The 17,158-nt window shown below is 45.3% G+C and overlaps 1 protein-coding gene across 1 annotated transcript in view; it reads right to left on the reverse strand.

Moving 5' to 3' along the window:
- Positions 1 to 1,105: 1,105 nt before the first annotated feature.
- The window catches only part of LOC129825587 (sorting nexin-17), an 81,737-nt gene continuing 65,684 nt past the window's right edge, over positions 1,106 to 17,158 (reverse strand). The window contains exons 10-15 of the mRNA XM_055885788.1: positions 16,591 to 16,794; positions 13,424 to 13,558; positions 13,232 to 13,309; positions 13,069 to 13,143; positions 12,889 to 12,930; positions 1,106 to 8,982 (exon numbers count right to left, since the gene is read on the reverse strand). Of these exons, the coding sequence (XP_055741763.1) occupies positions 8,863 to 8,982; positions 12,889 to 12,930; positions 13,069 to 13,143; positions 13,232 to 13,309; positions 13,424 to 13,558; positions 16,591 to 16,794 (654 nt within the window). The 3' untranslated portion in view covers positions 1,106 to 8,862. The remainder of the gene's footprint in view (positions 8,983 to 12,888; positions 12,931 to 13,068; positions 13,144 to 13,231; positions 13,310 to 13,423; positions 13,559 to 16,590; positions 16,795 to 17,158) is intronic.

Genomic DNA, 17,158 nt, shown 5'->3' on the forward strand with positions numbered 1-17,158 from the left:
AATATTAGAGATCAATGCAGGAAACCCGTCCAAAATATTAGTCCCTGTTTCACCAACTGGTAGATTTAAAAAAACTCATCTTGTAGATTTATTTAGGGTTAGGAAAGTATTTAAAAACATATTTTAAGAGCCTTTTATGCATGAAAGTGGTTTTATTCATTCTATAAAATTGCCACATTCAATTCTGCAACCCCATGATATGCTGAAAGGTTAGTGTATCATAATAAAGGAGAATAGTAGGTTATACCCTTGTCTATTGCCTGCACTAACCATGGAACTGTGACGTCACAGCCAAGTATGGCGCCATGAGTCAGGTTCAATCGGTTATGGGTTGGTCTGCGTCATTATAATAATTATTTTATATTAAACAGTTACTTATGATCCTCAGCAACAACCACATGGCTGTGACAGTGTTTAGAGGAAGCACATTAATGGAATGATAATGTAGACTATACCAACTGAAGGGAACTAACAGTAAAATGGCAGCTTGTTTATTAGGCCTACTGACTGTCAATACTTAACATGATAGAAACAGGAAGTTGGGGTTGCCTATAATTAAGACCGAGTGCCTATGCCTGCAAGTTAAAAAGTCCTACAATTTAAATTCTGCATAATGGCACATTTCATCAACTTGACTTTGAAACCAGTCACATGGCAGCAAACAGAGTCATCTCTAGCGATAAGGTAAAAATAGATTTAAAACAAGTCTTATATTTACAATTCGCTTATCCAAACTGTTAAAAGGAACTCACCATTGCATCGACTTGTAAATTACAGTGCTTGGAGACTGGATCTTTTTTCCCCCACCTTGGAACGCGGTAGGTTCCCTAGACCTTATTCATAGTTTCCTCTCGCATAAAGGTGGTGGAATTAAGTCAAAAGGTCAGAATACGGTAGATATCTGTAGACACACCTTCATTTCTTAGGTCTCCCAGAACAAATAGCAGGTGAAGAGCATGTTATTAATCATGCTTAAAGTTCAAGGCCAGTATATACAGATAAAAGTGCGTACTTCACTAGTTTATACCAGTAGAATGAGAGTGTTACATGTTGTTGTCCATCCAGGCTAATACAAATACAGACTCAATAATTTGGCACCTATACATTTATTTAAATCCATTTATTAGTATAACAGTATAATACGGCGATGGAAGAAAAAAAAAACCGAAACAGAATTATCTTGACACCATTCAGAGTATCTTGTGGTACACTATTTCCCATAGGGCTCTGGTCAAAAGTAGTGCACTACATAGGGGTGCCATTGGGTCCTAATAAAAAGTAGTGCACACCTATAGGGAATAGGGCACCATTTGACAGATCCAGAGTATCTAAGCCTCTCTGATTGAGAACACTTAACGAGAGAAGTGACAGAACCTGCATCTTTCACGGCGCCCTACACCCTATATATAGTGGCCGTCTATGGGCTCCGGTCAAAAAAGTTGTGCACTATATAGGGAATACTGTAGGGTGCCATTTTGGCCGACGCAAACAACATTCTCTACAGAAAACATCCATACATTCCAGCTGACTAATAAGAGCACAGTCAATGGGGTTTGCGTTTCCTTGACTTGCCATGGCGTTACATTTGATCAGAACAGCTATAATAGTTGAGATAACATTCATGATTCTGCTTCCTCCTCATAGCCTGGTCCCAGATCTGTTTGTGTTGTATAGCTCAATTTCCATTGCCTGGGTACTAGTCTGTTGAGCTAGCATGCCACTCATTTTATTCTGAGTGATTGTGAGGAGTGGAACGCTAGCTGAACAGACGGGTATCCAGGCTACTACAATGACCGTAGGCAAGACGACACAAACAGATCTTGGACCACAAGGCTATAGCTTTCTTCGTGTCAACACATCTTGACAACTAAGTATTGTTCATCAACGAGGAAAAAGCCTGGAATCTGGGTTACATTGATACTAACCAAATGGGAATGTTTTTGAATAAACTCCCAATTTAACAAAATGGTGAAAAATGAATTTTTCATACAGACTTTCATCTGTGTCCTGACATGAGATCACAGATTAAATATGTCCGTTTTCAATTAAGCACCTCTTGAGATGATTGCCACATTTGTTTATTCAAGAAAAATGTTACACAAACCCCCAAAACTTTGTTTGTTAAACTAACACAATCAATAATCAAAAATCAGACATGGAATTTGAATACACTTTTCATTCCAACTAAAAAAAAAATCATTCTGTAAACAATTGTTGATTACATTTGATCTGTTTTTGATTACAAACTATTGACTATACAGATGTTACTACATTGTTCAGAATATTTTAATTGCATGTACAACTATAAGTCACTTTATACCATGATTTTAAAAAATGTTGTGCAAAATGCTTTAGTAAACTATAATTTTGGCATTTATGAAAAACCACAAAAAACAAAATTGGTGGGGGGGGGGGGGAAGAACAAGAAATTATGGATTTTCAGAACCCCTTGGAAATATTCCATGGCACCCTATTCCCTATGTAGTGCACTATATAGGGAATAGGTATCTATAGTGCCCTGATCTAAAGTAGTGCACTATATAGGACATAGGGTGCCATTTAGGAAGCAGACCATTGTTTTTCATGCTCCACATTACTTAATAAATATCCGTCTCCATCTGTAATACTGGGTTCAGGAAGTGCAACCGACCAAATCAAACATCTCCTCCTGCAAGATTCTAGCTGGTGAGGTCACATTACCTAAGGCTGATACTTGGTTGGTGGGTTTTGCGTTTCGACCTATGGCAACCCACAGTGGACCACAGGACCAGAAGTTGAAATGTTCAAATCATCTTTCAGGCAATATTAATAATAACACTACCAAGTCTGAAACATGTACTTGAAGATTCACATTAAAACTCACACTAATCATCATTAAAACAGCACTGTTATGAATGATGGGGAAGATCAATAACATCCTACAAAGGAAGTTATTGGGAAAAACATTTTGGAAACATTAACACTTACATTCCGCGTATAAGTAACCCATTTCAAGAGCTAGAATTGACACCCTTGTTACAACGTACCTTGGATTTCTGATCCAAGTGACAGAATTACAGGCTAAAAGAAAATACACCGATGAAGAAAGACACAAGGGCCCTTTTAGAATGAAGGAATGTCAGGATGCTCTATGGTAGAATGAAGGAATGTCAGGATGCTCTATGGTAGAATGAAGGAATGTCAGGATGATCTATGGTAGAATGAAGGAATGTCAGGATGCTCTATGGTAGAATGAAGGAATGTCAGGATGCTCTATGGTAGAATGAAGGAATGACAGGATGCTCTATGGTAGAATGAAGGAATGTGAGGATGCTCTATGGTAAAATGAAGGAATGTGAGGATGCTCTATGGTAGAATGAAGGAATGACAGGATGCTCTATGGTAGAATGAAGGAATGTGAGGACGATCTATGGTAGAATGAAGGAATGTGAGGACGATCTATGGTAGAATGAAGGAATGTCAGGACGCTCTATGGTAGAATGAAGGAATGTCAGGACGCTCTATGGTAGAATGAAGGAATGCGAGGACGCTCTATGGTAGAATGAAGGAATGCGAGGACGCTCTATGGTAGAATGAAGGAATGTCAGGACGCTCTATGGTAGAATGAAGGAATGTCAGGACGCTCTATGGTAGAATGAAGGAATGTCAGGACGCTCTATGGTAGAATGAAGGAATGTGAGGATGCTCTATGGTAGAATGAAGGAATGTGAGGATGCTCTATGGTAGAATGAAGGAATGTGAGGATGCTCTATGGTAGAATGAAGGAATGTGAGGATGCTCTATGGTAGAATGAAGGAATGTGAGGATGCTCTATGGTAGAATGAAGGAATGTGAGGATGCTCTATGGTAGAATGAAGGAATGTGAGGATGCTCTATGGTAGAATGAAGGAATGTGAGGATGCTCTATGGTAGAATGAAGGAATGTGAGGATGCTCTATGGTAGAATGAAGGAATGTGAGGATGCTCTATGGTAGAATGAAGGAATGTGAGGACGCTCTATGGTAGAATGAAGGAATGTGAGGACGCTCTATGGTAGAATGAAGGAATGTGAGGACGCTCTATGGTAGAATGAAGGAATGTGAGGACGCTCTATGGTAGAATGAAGGAATGTCAGGACGCTCTATGGTAGAATGAAGGAATGTCAGGACGCTCTATGGTAGAATGAAGGAATGTCAGGACGCTCTATGGTAGAATGAAGGAATGTCAGGACGCTCTATGGTAGAATGAAGGAATGTCAGGACGCTCTATGGTAGAATGAAGGAATGTCAGGACGCTCTATGGTAGAATGAAGGAATGTCAGGACGCTCTATGGTAGAATGAAGGAATGTCAGGACGCTCTATGGTAGAATGAAGGAATGTCAGGACGCTCTATGGTAGAATGAAGGAATGTCAGGACGCTCTATGGTAGAATGAAGGAATGTCAGGACGCTCTATGGTAGAATGAAGGAATGTCAGGACGCTCTATGGTAGAATGAAGGAATGCGAGGACGCTCTATGGTAGAATGAAGGAATGCGAGGACGCTCTATGGTAGAATGAAGGAATGCGAGGATGCTCTATGGTAGAATGAAGGAATGCGAGGACGCTCTATGGTAGAATGAAGGAATGTCAGGACGCTCTATGGTAGAATGAAGGAATGTCAGGACGCTCTATGGTAGAATGAAGGAATGTCAGGACGCTCTATGGTAGAATGAAGGAATGTCAGGACGCTCTATGGTAGAATGAAGGAATGTGAGGACGCTCTATGGTAGAATGAAGGAATGTGAGGACGATCTATGGTAGAATGAAGGAATGTCAGGACGCTCTATGGTAGAATGAAGGAATGTCAGGACGCTCTATGGTAGAATGAAGGAATGTCAGGACGCTCTATGGTAGAATGAAGGAATGTCAGGACGCTCTATGGTAGAATGAAGGAATGTCAGGACGCTCTATGGTAGAATGAAGGAATGTCAGGACGCTCTATGGTAGAATGAAGGAATGTCAGGACGCTCTATGGTAGAATGAAGGAATGTCAGGACGCTCTATGGTAGAATGAAGGAATGCCAGGACGCTCTATGGTAGAATGAAGGAATGCCAGGACGCTCTATGGTAGAATGAAGGAATGCCAGGACGCTCTATGGTAGAATGAAGGAATGTCAGGACGCTCTATGGTAGAATGAAGGAATGTCAGGACGCTCTATGGTAGAATGAAGGAATGTGAGGACGATCTATGGTAGAATGAAGGAATGTCAGGACGCTCTATGGTAGAATGAAGGAATGTGAGGACGATCTATGGTAGAATGAAGGAATGTGAGGACGATCTATGGTAGAATGAAGGAATGTGAGGATGCTCTATGGTAGAATGAAGGAATGTCAGGATGCTCTATGGTAGAATGAAGGAATGTCAGGATGCTCTATGGTAGAATGAAGGAATGTCAGGATGCTCTATGGTAGAATGAAGGAATGTCAGGATGCTCTATGGTAGAATGAAGGAATGCGAGGATGCTCTATGGTAGAATGAAGGAATGCCAGGATGCTCTATGGTAGAATGAAGGAATGTCAGGACGCTCTATGGTAGAATGAAGGAATGTCAGGACGCTCTATGGTAGAATGAAGGAATGTCAGGATGCTCTATGGTAGAATGAAGGAATGTCAGGATGCTCTATGGTAGAATGAAGGAATGCCAGGATGCTCTATGGTAGAATGAAGGAATGTCAGGATGCTCTATGGTAGAATGAAGGAATGTCAGGATGCTCTATGGTAGAATGAAGGAATTATGAGGATGCTCTATTGTAGAATGAAGGAATGTGAGGATGCTCTATGGTAGAAAGTAATCTATGAAGACCAGGGGTTGGAACTGGTTCAGGGAACAGAACAATAACAACATTTTCTGAGGAACAGAACCAGAACCGAGAACGGAAGTGATCAATACTGTTCCAGAACAGAACCGTTCTTCTAAAAGCATGGGAACCGGTTGATAACGCTCTTTTACATTCTGGGTATTTTTCAGTCCCACAAAAAAAAAGAACGCAACAAAGCCCTCACTTTATCACCCAGGAAGTTATTCCAGTGTCTGCCAGCTGAAAATCTTTGCCAGTGTGTTTGTAGGCTACCTGCCCCTCCCTCTGAAGCATAGTCTACTGTAGCGACTGATGTTACAAGCATAATTCAGAAATGTGATTTTTTAATTAGAATGGATTAACTTTTTCAATGCTAGGTAGGGATACTGTAGTTATCACGTTTCACATTGTATTTATTAACTAAAAAAAAAAGTAAGACATTTTTACTTAAAAAATATCTGCACACACACACACAACCTTGTTAGCTAGCTCTGGTCCTGCTCTCAAAAACTCTAAGCGGCATTATGTGTAATGTAATGGAACGGAGTCATTTGTCATGGGCTAGCTCTGGTCCAACGTTAGCTAGCTCTGGTCCAACGTTAGCTAGCTCTGGTCCAACGTTAGCTAGCTCTGGTCCAACGTTAGCTAGCTCTGGTCCAACGTTAGCTAGCTCTGGTCCAACGTTAGCTAGCTCTGGTCCAACGTTAGCTAAGCCAACTCTCTGAAGTTCAAAGATGAGAAGTTCCTTCATAGAAGCCGCTCCTCCGTAGGTATAATTCAGTGGTCTAATTCAGATAATGCACGTCATAACAACATACCCAGCGCTCCCCTCACCTGCAAAATTTCTGTCGCAAGTTGCACCCTACACTGTCTAATGCATGTATATACTGTAACTTGCCTGCTCTATCCATTGGTGAAGTCATTTCATGTCAAGCTAAATGTAAGGGGGGGGGGGGGGGGGGAATGATTTCAGGAGGTTTAAAAAGGAAGAGAAAGGAGCGATTTAAAACGTATCTTTTAGGACTTTATTTTGCTGGTCGGTAAAGTATAACTGAACGGGAAAAAATGATGGTTCTCCTCGGGCCGGATTTGATCTTCACTGAGGTCCGGAGGGCCACACTCAAAATGTGTTATATTCCTTGCCGTCAAAAAATGGACAAACAATAGTTCCATATCCATCACTTCTGGAATTTACTATGATTCCTGTCCAGCATTCGTTTCTATGACTGTCCGCTAGCTGGACAGAGTGTAGAGACTGTAAATGACTTATCTAGCTGGACAGAGTGAAGAGACTATAGATGACTGTCAGCTGGACAGAGTGAAGAGACTATAGATGACTTATCTAGCTGGACAGAGTGAAGAGACTATAAATGACTTATCTAGCTGGACAGAGTGAAGAGACTATAAATGACTTATCTAGCTGGACAGAGTGTAGAGACTATACATGACTGTTATCTAGCTGGACAGAGTGTAGAGACTATACATGACTGTTATCTAGCTGGACAGAGTGAAGAGACTATAAATGACTTATCTAGCTGGACAGAGTGACGAGACTATAAATGACTGTTATCTAGCTGGACAGAGTGAAGAGACTATAAATGACTTATCTAGCTGGACAGAGTGTAGAGACTATACATGACTTATCTAGCTGGACAGAGTGACGAGACTATAAATGACTGTTATCTAGCTGGACAGAGTGAAGAGACTATAAATGACTTATCTAGCTGGACAGAGTGTAGAGACTATACATGACTTATCTAGCTGGACAGAGTGACGAGACTATAAATGACTTATCTAGCTGGACAGAGTGTAGAGACTATACATGACTGTTATCTAGCTGGACAGAGTGAAGAGACTATAAATGACTTATCTAGCTGGACAGAGTGACGAGACTATAAATGACTGTTATCTAGCTGGACAGAGTGAAGAGACTATAAATGACTTATCTAGCTGGACAGAGTGTAGAGACTATACATGACTTATCTAGCTGGACAGAGTGACGAGACTATACATGACTTATCTAGCTGGACAGAGTGACGAGACTATACATGACTTATCTAGCTGGACAGAGTGACGAGACTATACATGACTTATCTAGCTGGACAGAGTGGAGAAACTATACATGACTTATCTAGCTGGACAGAGTGGAGAAACTATACATGACTTATCTAGCTGGACAGAGTGAAGAGACTATACATGACTGTCAGCTAGACAGAGTGAGGAGACTATACATGACTGTTATCTAGCTGGACAGAGTGAAGAGACTATAAATGACTTATCTAGCTAGACAGAGTGACGAGACTATAAATGACTGTTATCTAGCTAGACAGAGTGACGAGACTATACATGACTTATCTAGCTGGACAGAGTGACGAGACTATACATGACTTATCTAGCTGGACAGAGTGACGAGACTATACATGACTGTTATCTAGCTGGACAGAGTGACGAGACTATACATGACTTATCTAGCTAGACAGAGTGACGAGACTATACATGACTGTTATCTAGCTGGACAGAGTGACGAGACTATACATGACTTATCTAGCTGGACAGAGTGGAGAAACTATACATGACTTATCTAGCTGGACAGAGTGGAGAAACTATACATGACTTATCTAGCTGGACAGAGTGACGAGACTATAGATTTGGGTCCATTATCACAGCTTCCACTTGGTTTTAGTCATTTCAACGTCAATTGAGAGTGTTTCACAGCATGACCCCCGTGGATTAGACTGCAGACTGTAATTTGAGTTCTATTTGTTCTTGATATTTTATTAAGTTGAATACGGGGGGGATAGGATTGTAAAACAGGAGGGCAGCGGGTAGGCAGTCATTCTGTACCTGAAACACATAAGATAGATGGCAATCTTTGTGAAGCTGATACGACAAGACTGATCTTAAGGCAGGCAGCAGACTCCCAGGAAGGGCTACAATCTTACAGAATCAGACAATCCGCTCGGCTCAGCTTGGAATCTATGCAGGTTGCGTTCGACAGGTGGAGGTGTGGGGTGGGGGGGGGGTGGTGGGGGTGGGTGTGGGATATTACAGGTCATCATCCCCGATCCCCTCGAAGGCATAGTTGCCATGGAAATCGTTGCCGCTGATGTCATTGGCTGAGTTGGAGGCGCTGATCCCTCTGAGAGACACGGAGCTCAGCTTAGTCTGACAGAGAAAAACAGAGACATCGTGTTAGAGAAACAGTCACTTACAAATTTCCATATCGACCCCCCCAGCCACCTAAAACAGAGACTCATATCGAGCCCCAAGCCACCTAAAACAGAGACTCATATCGACCCCCCAGCCACCTAAAACAGAGACTCATATCGACCCCCCCAGCCACCTAAAACAGAGACTCATATCGACCCCCCCAGCCAACTAAAACAGAGACTCATATCGACCCCCCCAGCCACCTAAAACAGAGACTCATATCGACCCCTAGCCACCTAAAACAGAGACTCATATCGACCCCCCCAGCCACCTAAAACAGAGACTCATATCGACCCCCCAGCCACCTAAAACAGAGACTCATATTGACCCCCCCAGCCACCTAAAACAGAGACTCATATCGACCCCCCCAGCCACCTAAAACAGAGACTCATATCGACCCCCCAGCCACCTAAAACATAGACTCATATCGACCCCCCAGCCACCTAAAACAAAGACTCATATCGACCCCCCAGCCACCTAAAACAGAGACTCATATCGACCCCCCAGCCACCTAAAACAGAGACTCATATCGACCCCCTAGCCACCTAAAACAGAGACTCATATCGACCCCCCCCAGCCACCTAAAACAGAGACTCATATCGACCCCCCCCAGCCATCTAAAACAGAGACTCATATCGACCCCTAGCCACCTAAAACAGACTCATATCGACCCCCCAGCCACCTAAAACAGAGACTCATATCGACCCCCCCAGCCACCTAAAACAGAGACTCATATCGACCCCCCAGCCACCTAAAACAGAGACTCATATCGACCCCCAGCCACCTAGAACATAGACTCATATCGACCCCCCCCCCAGCCACCTAAAACAGAGACTCATATCGACCCCCCCCAGCCACCTAAAACAGAGACTCATATCGACCCCCCAGCCACCTAAAACAGAGACTCATATCGACCCCCCAGCCACCTAAAACAGAGACTCATATCGACCCCCCAGCCACCTAAAACAGAGACTCATATCGACCCCCCCAGCCACCTAAAACAGAGACTCATATCGACCCCCCCCAGCCACCTAAAACAGAGACTCATATCGACCCCCCCAGCCACCTAAAACAGAGACTCATATCGACCCCCCCCCAGCCACCTAAAACAGAGACTCATATCGACCCCCCCAGCCACCTAAAACAGAGACTCATATCGACCCCCCCAGCCACCTAAAACAGAGACTCATATCGACCCCCCCCAGCCACCTAAAACAGAGACTCATATCGACCCCCCCCAGCCACCTAAAACAGAGACTCATATCGACCCCCCCCAGCCACCTAAAACAGAGACTCATATCGACCCCCCCCAGCCACCTAAAACAGAGACTCATATCGACCCCCCCCAGCCACCTAAAACAGAGACTCATATCGACCCCCCCCAGCCACCTAAAACAGAGACTCATATCGACCCCCAGCCACCTAAAACAGAGACTCATATCGACCCCCCCAGCCACCTAAAACAGAGACTCATATCGACCCCCAGCCACCTAAAACAGAGACTCATATCGACCCCCAGCCACCTAAAACAGAGACTCATATCGACCCCCCCAGCCACCTAAAACAGAGACTCATATCGACCCCCCAGCCACCTAAAACAGAGACTCATATCGACCCCCCCCAGCCACCTAAAACAGAGACTCATATCGACCCCCCCCAGCCACCTAAAACAGAGACTCATATCGACCCCCCCAGCCACCTAAAACAGAGACTCATATCGACCCCCCAGCCACCTAAAACAGAGACTCATAGACCCCCCAGCCACCTAAAACATAGACTCATATCGACCCCCCAGCCACCTAAAACAGAGACTCATATCGACCCCCCAGCCACCTAAAACAGAGACTCATATCGACCCCCTAGCCACCTAAAACAGAGACTCATATCGACCCCCCCCAGCCACCTAAAACAGAGACTCATATCGACCCCCCCCAGCCATCTAAAACAGAGACTCATATCGACCCCTAGCCACCTAAAACAGACTCATATCGACCCCCCAGCCACCTAAAACAGAGACTCATATCGACCCCCCCAGCCACCTAAAACAGAGACTCATATCGACCCCTAGCCACCTAAAACACTCATATCGACCCCCCAGCCACCTAAAACAGAGACTCATATCGACCCCCCCAGCCACCTAAAACAGAGACTCATATCGACCCCCCAGCCACCTAAAACAGAGACTCATATCGACCCCCCAGCCACCTAAAACAGAGACTCATATCGACCCCCCCCAGCCACCTAAAACAGAGACTCATATCGACCCCCCCCAGCCACCTAAAACAGAGACTCATATCGACCCCCCAGCCACCTAAAACAGAGACTCATATCGACCCCCCAGCCACCTAAAACAGAGACTCATATCGACCCCCCAGCCATCTAAAACAGAGACTCATATCGACCCCCCAGCCACCTAAAACAGAGACTCATATCGACCCCCCCAGCCACCTAAAACAGAGACTCATATCGACCCCCCCAGCCACCTAAAACAGAGACTCATATCGACCCCCCCCAGCCACCTAAAACAGAGACTCATATCGACCCCCCCCAGCCACCTAAAACAGAGACTCATATCGACCCCCCCAGCCACCTAAAACAGAGACTCATATCGACCCCCCAGCCACCTAAAACAGAGACTCATATCGACCCCCCAGCCACCTAAAACAGAGACTCATATCGACCCCCCAGCCACCTAAAACAGAGACTCATATCGACCCCCCCCAGCCACATAAAACAGAGACTCATATCGACCCCCCCCAGCCACCTAAAACAGAGACTCATATCGACCCCCCCCAGCCACCTAAAACAGAGACTCATATCGACCCCCAGCTACCTAAAACAGAGACTCATATCGACCCCCCCCCAGCCACCTAAAACAGAGACTCATATCGACCCCCCAGCCACCTAAAACAGAGACTCATATCGACCCCCCAGCCACCTAAAACAGAGACTCATATCGACCCCCCAGCCACCTAAAACAGAGACTCATATCGACCCCCCCCAGCCACCTAAAACAGAGACTCATATCGACCCCCCCCAGCCACCTTAAACAGAGACTCATATCGACCCCCCCAGCCACCTAAAACAGAGACTCATATCGACCCCCCCCAGCCACCTAAAACAGAGACTCATATCGACCCCCCCCAGCCACCTAAAACAGAGACTCATATCGACCCCCCCAGCCACCTAAAACAGAGACTCATATCGACCCCCCAGCCACCTAAAACAGAGACTCATATCGACCCCCCCCAGCCACCTAAAACAGAGACTCATATCGACCCCCCCAGCCACCTAAAACAGAGACTCATATCGACCCCCCCCAGCCACCTAAAACAGAGACTCATATCGACCCCCCAGCCACCTAAAACAGAGACTCATATCGACCCCCCCCAGCCACCTAAAACAGAGACTCATATCGACCCCCCCCAGCCACCTAAAACAGAGACTCATATCGACCCCCCCAGCCACCTAAAACAGAGACTCATATCGACCCCCCAGCCACCTAAAACAGAGACTCATATCGACCCCCCAGCCACCTAAAACAGAGACTCATATCGACCCCCCAGCCACCTAAAACAGAGACTCATATCGACCCCCCCCAGCCACCTAAAACAGAGACTCATATCGACCCCCCCCAGCCACCTAAAACAGAGACTCATATCGACCCCCCAGCCACCTAAAACAGAGACTCATATCGACCCCCCCCAGCCACCTAAAACAGAGACTCATATCGACCCCCCCCCCAGCCACCTAAAACAGAGACTCAACCATAGAGAGCAAATGATTTACTGTTAATTGTTTTTCTCTATGTAATTCTGTGGACTTGACATTTTTGGAGATCAAAGTAGAAACATTACTCACTGAGAGTTTGACAATCTGTTCTCGGTTTGGGTCAGGAGAGTCCTGCGGGGGGAGAGGAAGGTCACAAACAAGGTGAAACATCAAGTAGACGATCCCTCCATTCAAAACGGCTAAACGTGTCCCCCTCCGGGCATAATCACAGTGGCATATATCATAGACCTGTGCAGTCCCCGTTCTCACCAGTAGAGGGGGGGATTTCACAGCTTGCTGACTTTCAGACCGATGTAGGGAGCCATTGTGACGTTTCCTTAGCATCTGAACAAGACATAATGAATACAGGAAGTCAGAACATGGCAGACTAGTTAAGGTGTATCCGTCCCATCACCAAAGACCTAACACGCACCTTCTTGATGCTGCCCCCTGACTTCTTCACCATCAGCTCATCAACCATCGACTGAAGACAGATGCTCATCATGATTGCCTGAAAACACACACACACTAACTGTAGATATTTCATTCATTAGCAGCAGAGGTCAAACTCCTACCTCTTGGGTGACTCCATATTGACCGGACCTCTAAAACCCTAACCTCTGACCTGTGGGCTGGTGATGGTGACCCACTGGAGACGATCTTTGCTCATCAGATACTCGAAGGCCAGCTCCAACTTCACCTCACACTTGGCTGAGGAGCAGGGGGCCGGGGAGGATGAGCCGTTCACTACCGGGACCTGCTGTGGTTGGGGAAGGGGACAAGGGTCACTATGGTTGGACACCATCATCATCATCATCATCTGAACTCAAGCAGTCTGTGCAGCTAATTAATGCCTACACTACAGAGAATGTAATGTTTGCTAAAGGACAGAGGGTATAGCTTCCCGGATTGAAGGACAATCAGATGGAATCCCGGCCTGGCTGTGAGCATAGGACTCAGGTCAAAAGTAGTGCACTATGTAGGGAATAGGGTGCCATTTGGGATACAGCCTGTGTCCGGCCTTGTCATCTCCTCCAAAACCCCCTTCATTATCAACCCCTTGTTTGCAGGATGTTTCAAACACACACAATTCCCTGGAGACGGGGACTCGTCTCCCATTAGTGTTCAGTCTGTACTTAAGGGCTCTCCAAGTCTGCAGTGGGTCATTTGGGACAGATATGTACCGTCTCTCATCATAGTGCTCACTAGACCTACTGCTTATGAGTCTCCGTCTGGAAACACAGTCTGTTTCCACTTCCTCCTCAAGCCCCCTGGGTAATGAGATAGAATAGCATCTCTTGTTCCAAGTTGAGATGTGTTTTTCAGATGCCTCTCCTATTAATGCACAGCTGATGCATTAGGATGTTTGGAAATCGTTTGTTTGGAGAGGAACACTCATTAAATATGACTGGGATCCCTGAGAGGGAGTTTAGTAGTATCGTTAACTACTGGTCCATGTAATGGGGGGGGGGGGGGGGCAGAACTAAACCATGTTCCCTGTTACCAACTGGATGCCTTTCAGCCACAAAAGCATTAGTGAGGTCGGGCACTGGTGTTGGGACAATTAAGCCTGGCTCACAGTCGGCGTTCCAATTTATCCCAAAGGTGTTCGATGGGGTTGAGGTCAGGGCTTTGTGCAGGCCAGTCAAGTTCTTCCACACTGATCTCAACAAACTATTTCTGTATGGACCTTGCTTTGTGCACTGAGGCATTATCATGCTGAAACATGAAAGGGCCTTCCCCAAACTTGCCACAAAGTTGGAAGCACAGAATCGTCTAGAATGTCATTGTATGCTGTAGCATTAAGATTTCCCTCCACTGGAACTAAGGGGCCCGAACCATGAAAAACAGCCCCAGACCATTATTCCTCCTCCACCAAACTTTACAGTTGGCACTATGCATTGGGGCAGGTAGCGTTCTCCTGGAATCCGCCAAACCCAGATTTGTCCGTCGGACTGCCAGATGGTGAAGCGTGATTCATCACTCCAGGGAAACTATTTACACCACTTCAAGATTTTAGGCTTGTGTGCGTGCGGCTGCTTGGCCACGGAAACCCATTTCATGAATCTAACGATGAACAGTTCTTGTGCTGACGTTGCTTCCAGAGGCAGTTTGGAACTCGGAACCTTATAGGAGGTGCTTTATAGAGGTTATAGAGGTGCTTTATAGAGGTTAGAGAGGTGCTTTATAGAGGTTAGAGAGGTGCTTTATAGAGGTTAGAGAGGTGCTTTATAGAGGTTAGAGAGCTGCTTTATAGAGGTTAGAGAGGTGCTTCATAGAGGTGCTTTATAGAGGTTAGAGAGGTTATAGAGCTGCTTTATAGAGGTTATAGAGCTGCTTTATAGAGGTGCTTTATAGAGGTTATATAGGTTATAGAGATTATAGAGGTGCTTTATAGAGGTGCTTTATAGAGGTTATAGAGCTGCTTTATAGAGGTTAGAGGTTATAGAGCTGCTTTATAGAGGTTATAGAGCTGCTTTAGGGGTTATAGAGGTTATAGAGATTATAGAGGTGCTTTATAGAGGTTATATAGGTTATAGAGATTATAGAGGTGCTTTATAGAGGTTATAGAGGTGCTTTATAGAGGTTATAGAGGTGCTTTATAGAGGTTATAGAGCTGCTTTATAGAGGTTATAGAGCTGCTTTATAGAGGTTATAGAGCTGCTTTATAGAGGTTATAGAGATTAGAGGTGCTTTATAGAGGTTATAGAGATTATAGAGGTGCTTTATAGAGGTTATATAGGTTATAGAGATTAGAGAGGTGCTTTATAGAGGTTATAGAGGTGCTTTATAGAGATTATAGAGCTGCTTTATAGAGGTTATAGAGCTGCTTTATAGAGGTTATAGAGCTGCTTTATAGAGGTGCTTTACTCCAGTGCTAGCCTCCCTACGCTGGCTACCTGTTAAGGCAAGGGCTGATTTCAAGGTTTTACTGCTAACCTACAAAGCGTTACATGGGCTGGCTCCTACCTATCTTTCCGAGTTGGTCCTGCCGTACATACCTACACGTACGCTACGGTCACAAGACGCAGGCCTCCTTAATGTCCCTAGAATTTCTAAGCAAACAGCTGGAGGCAGGGCTTTCTCCTATAGATCTCCATTTTTATGGAATGGTCTGCCTATCCATGTGAGAGACGCAGACTCGGTCTCAACCTTTAAGTCTTTACTGAAGACTTATCTCTTCAGTAGGTCATATGATTGAGTGTAGTCTGGCCCAGGAGTGTGAAGGTGAACGGAAAGGCTCTGGAGCAACGAACCGCCCTTGCTGTCTCTGCCTGGCCGGTTCCCCTCTCTCCACTGGGATTCTCTGCCTCTAACCCTATTACAGGGGCTGAGTCACTGGCTTACTGGTGCTCTTTCATGCCGTCCCTAGGAGGGGTGCGTCACTTGAGTGGTTTGAGTCACTGACGTGATCTTCCTGTCTGGGTTGGCGCCCCCCCCCCCCCCCCCCCCCTGATGTAAGAAGGGCTATATAAATACATTTGATTTGGTTTGATAAGTGGTCTGATGAGAGCTCAGCAGTTTACCCAGAGGAGTGGAATAGAAGCATGTGTGTGGCACACTTTAGGAGGACCACACTTGTGTTCATGAGAAGGGGAGGGGAAAGGTGAGAGGTCACGGTAACACCAATTCGGTCATAATTTGGATGGATTATAACCGAATTATGAAATTGGTTCCCTCCCCTGTAAAACTGACCGTAGAAGAACAACTTCCCCCTACTCCAAATTCAGCGTTCAGAGGACACTTAAAATAGAGAGTCGAGTAACTTAATTTGGGGTTAGGGTTACTTACAGACGAAGTGACGCGCCAGCACCTCATGCGCGTGACCTTGAAGCTCCCCTCCTTCATCTGTTCATTGGGCAGCTTGACCTGGAAGTTAAGCTCGTTGTTGCCTGCAGAGACGATCACGTGACAGCCCTTCTCCGGGAAGTCTGTCACGCACGGGTCAAACTGGATGTAGCCAAAGTACTTCAGCGTCTGGCCTAGCCTAATGAACTGGAGAAACAGGTAGAAAGACATGACCTAGCGAAACAGGTAGAAAGACATGACCTAGCGAAACAGGTAGAAAGACATGAACTGGAGAAACAGGTAGAAAGACATGACCTAGCCTAATGAACTGGAGAAACAGGTAGAAAGACATGAACTAGCCTAATGAACTGGAGAAACAGGTAGAAAGACATGACCTAGCCTAATGAACTGGAGAAACAGGTAGAAAGACATGAACTAGCCTAATGAACTGGAGAAACAGGTAGAAAGACATGAACTAGCCTAATGAACTGGAGAAACAGGTAGAAAGACATGACCTAGCCTAATGAACTGGAGAAACAGGTAGAAAGACATGACCTAGCCTAATGAACTG

Source organism: Salvelinus fontinalis, chromosome 27 (assembly GCF_029448725.1).
Source record: "Salvelinus fontinalis isolate EN_2023a chromosome 27, ASM2944872v1, whole genome shotgun sequence".
Lineage (NCBI taxonomy): Eukaryota > Metazoa > Chordata > Actinopteri > Salmoniformes > Salmonidae > Salvelinus > Salvelinus fontinalis.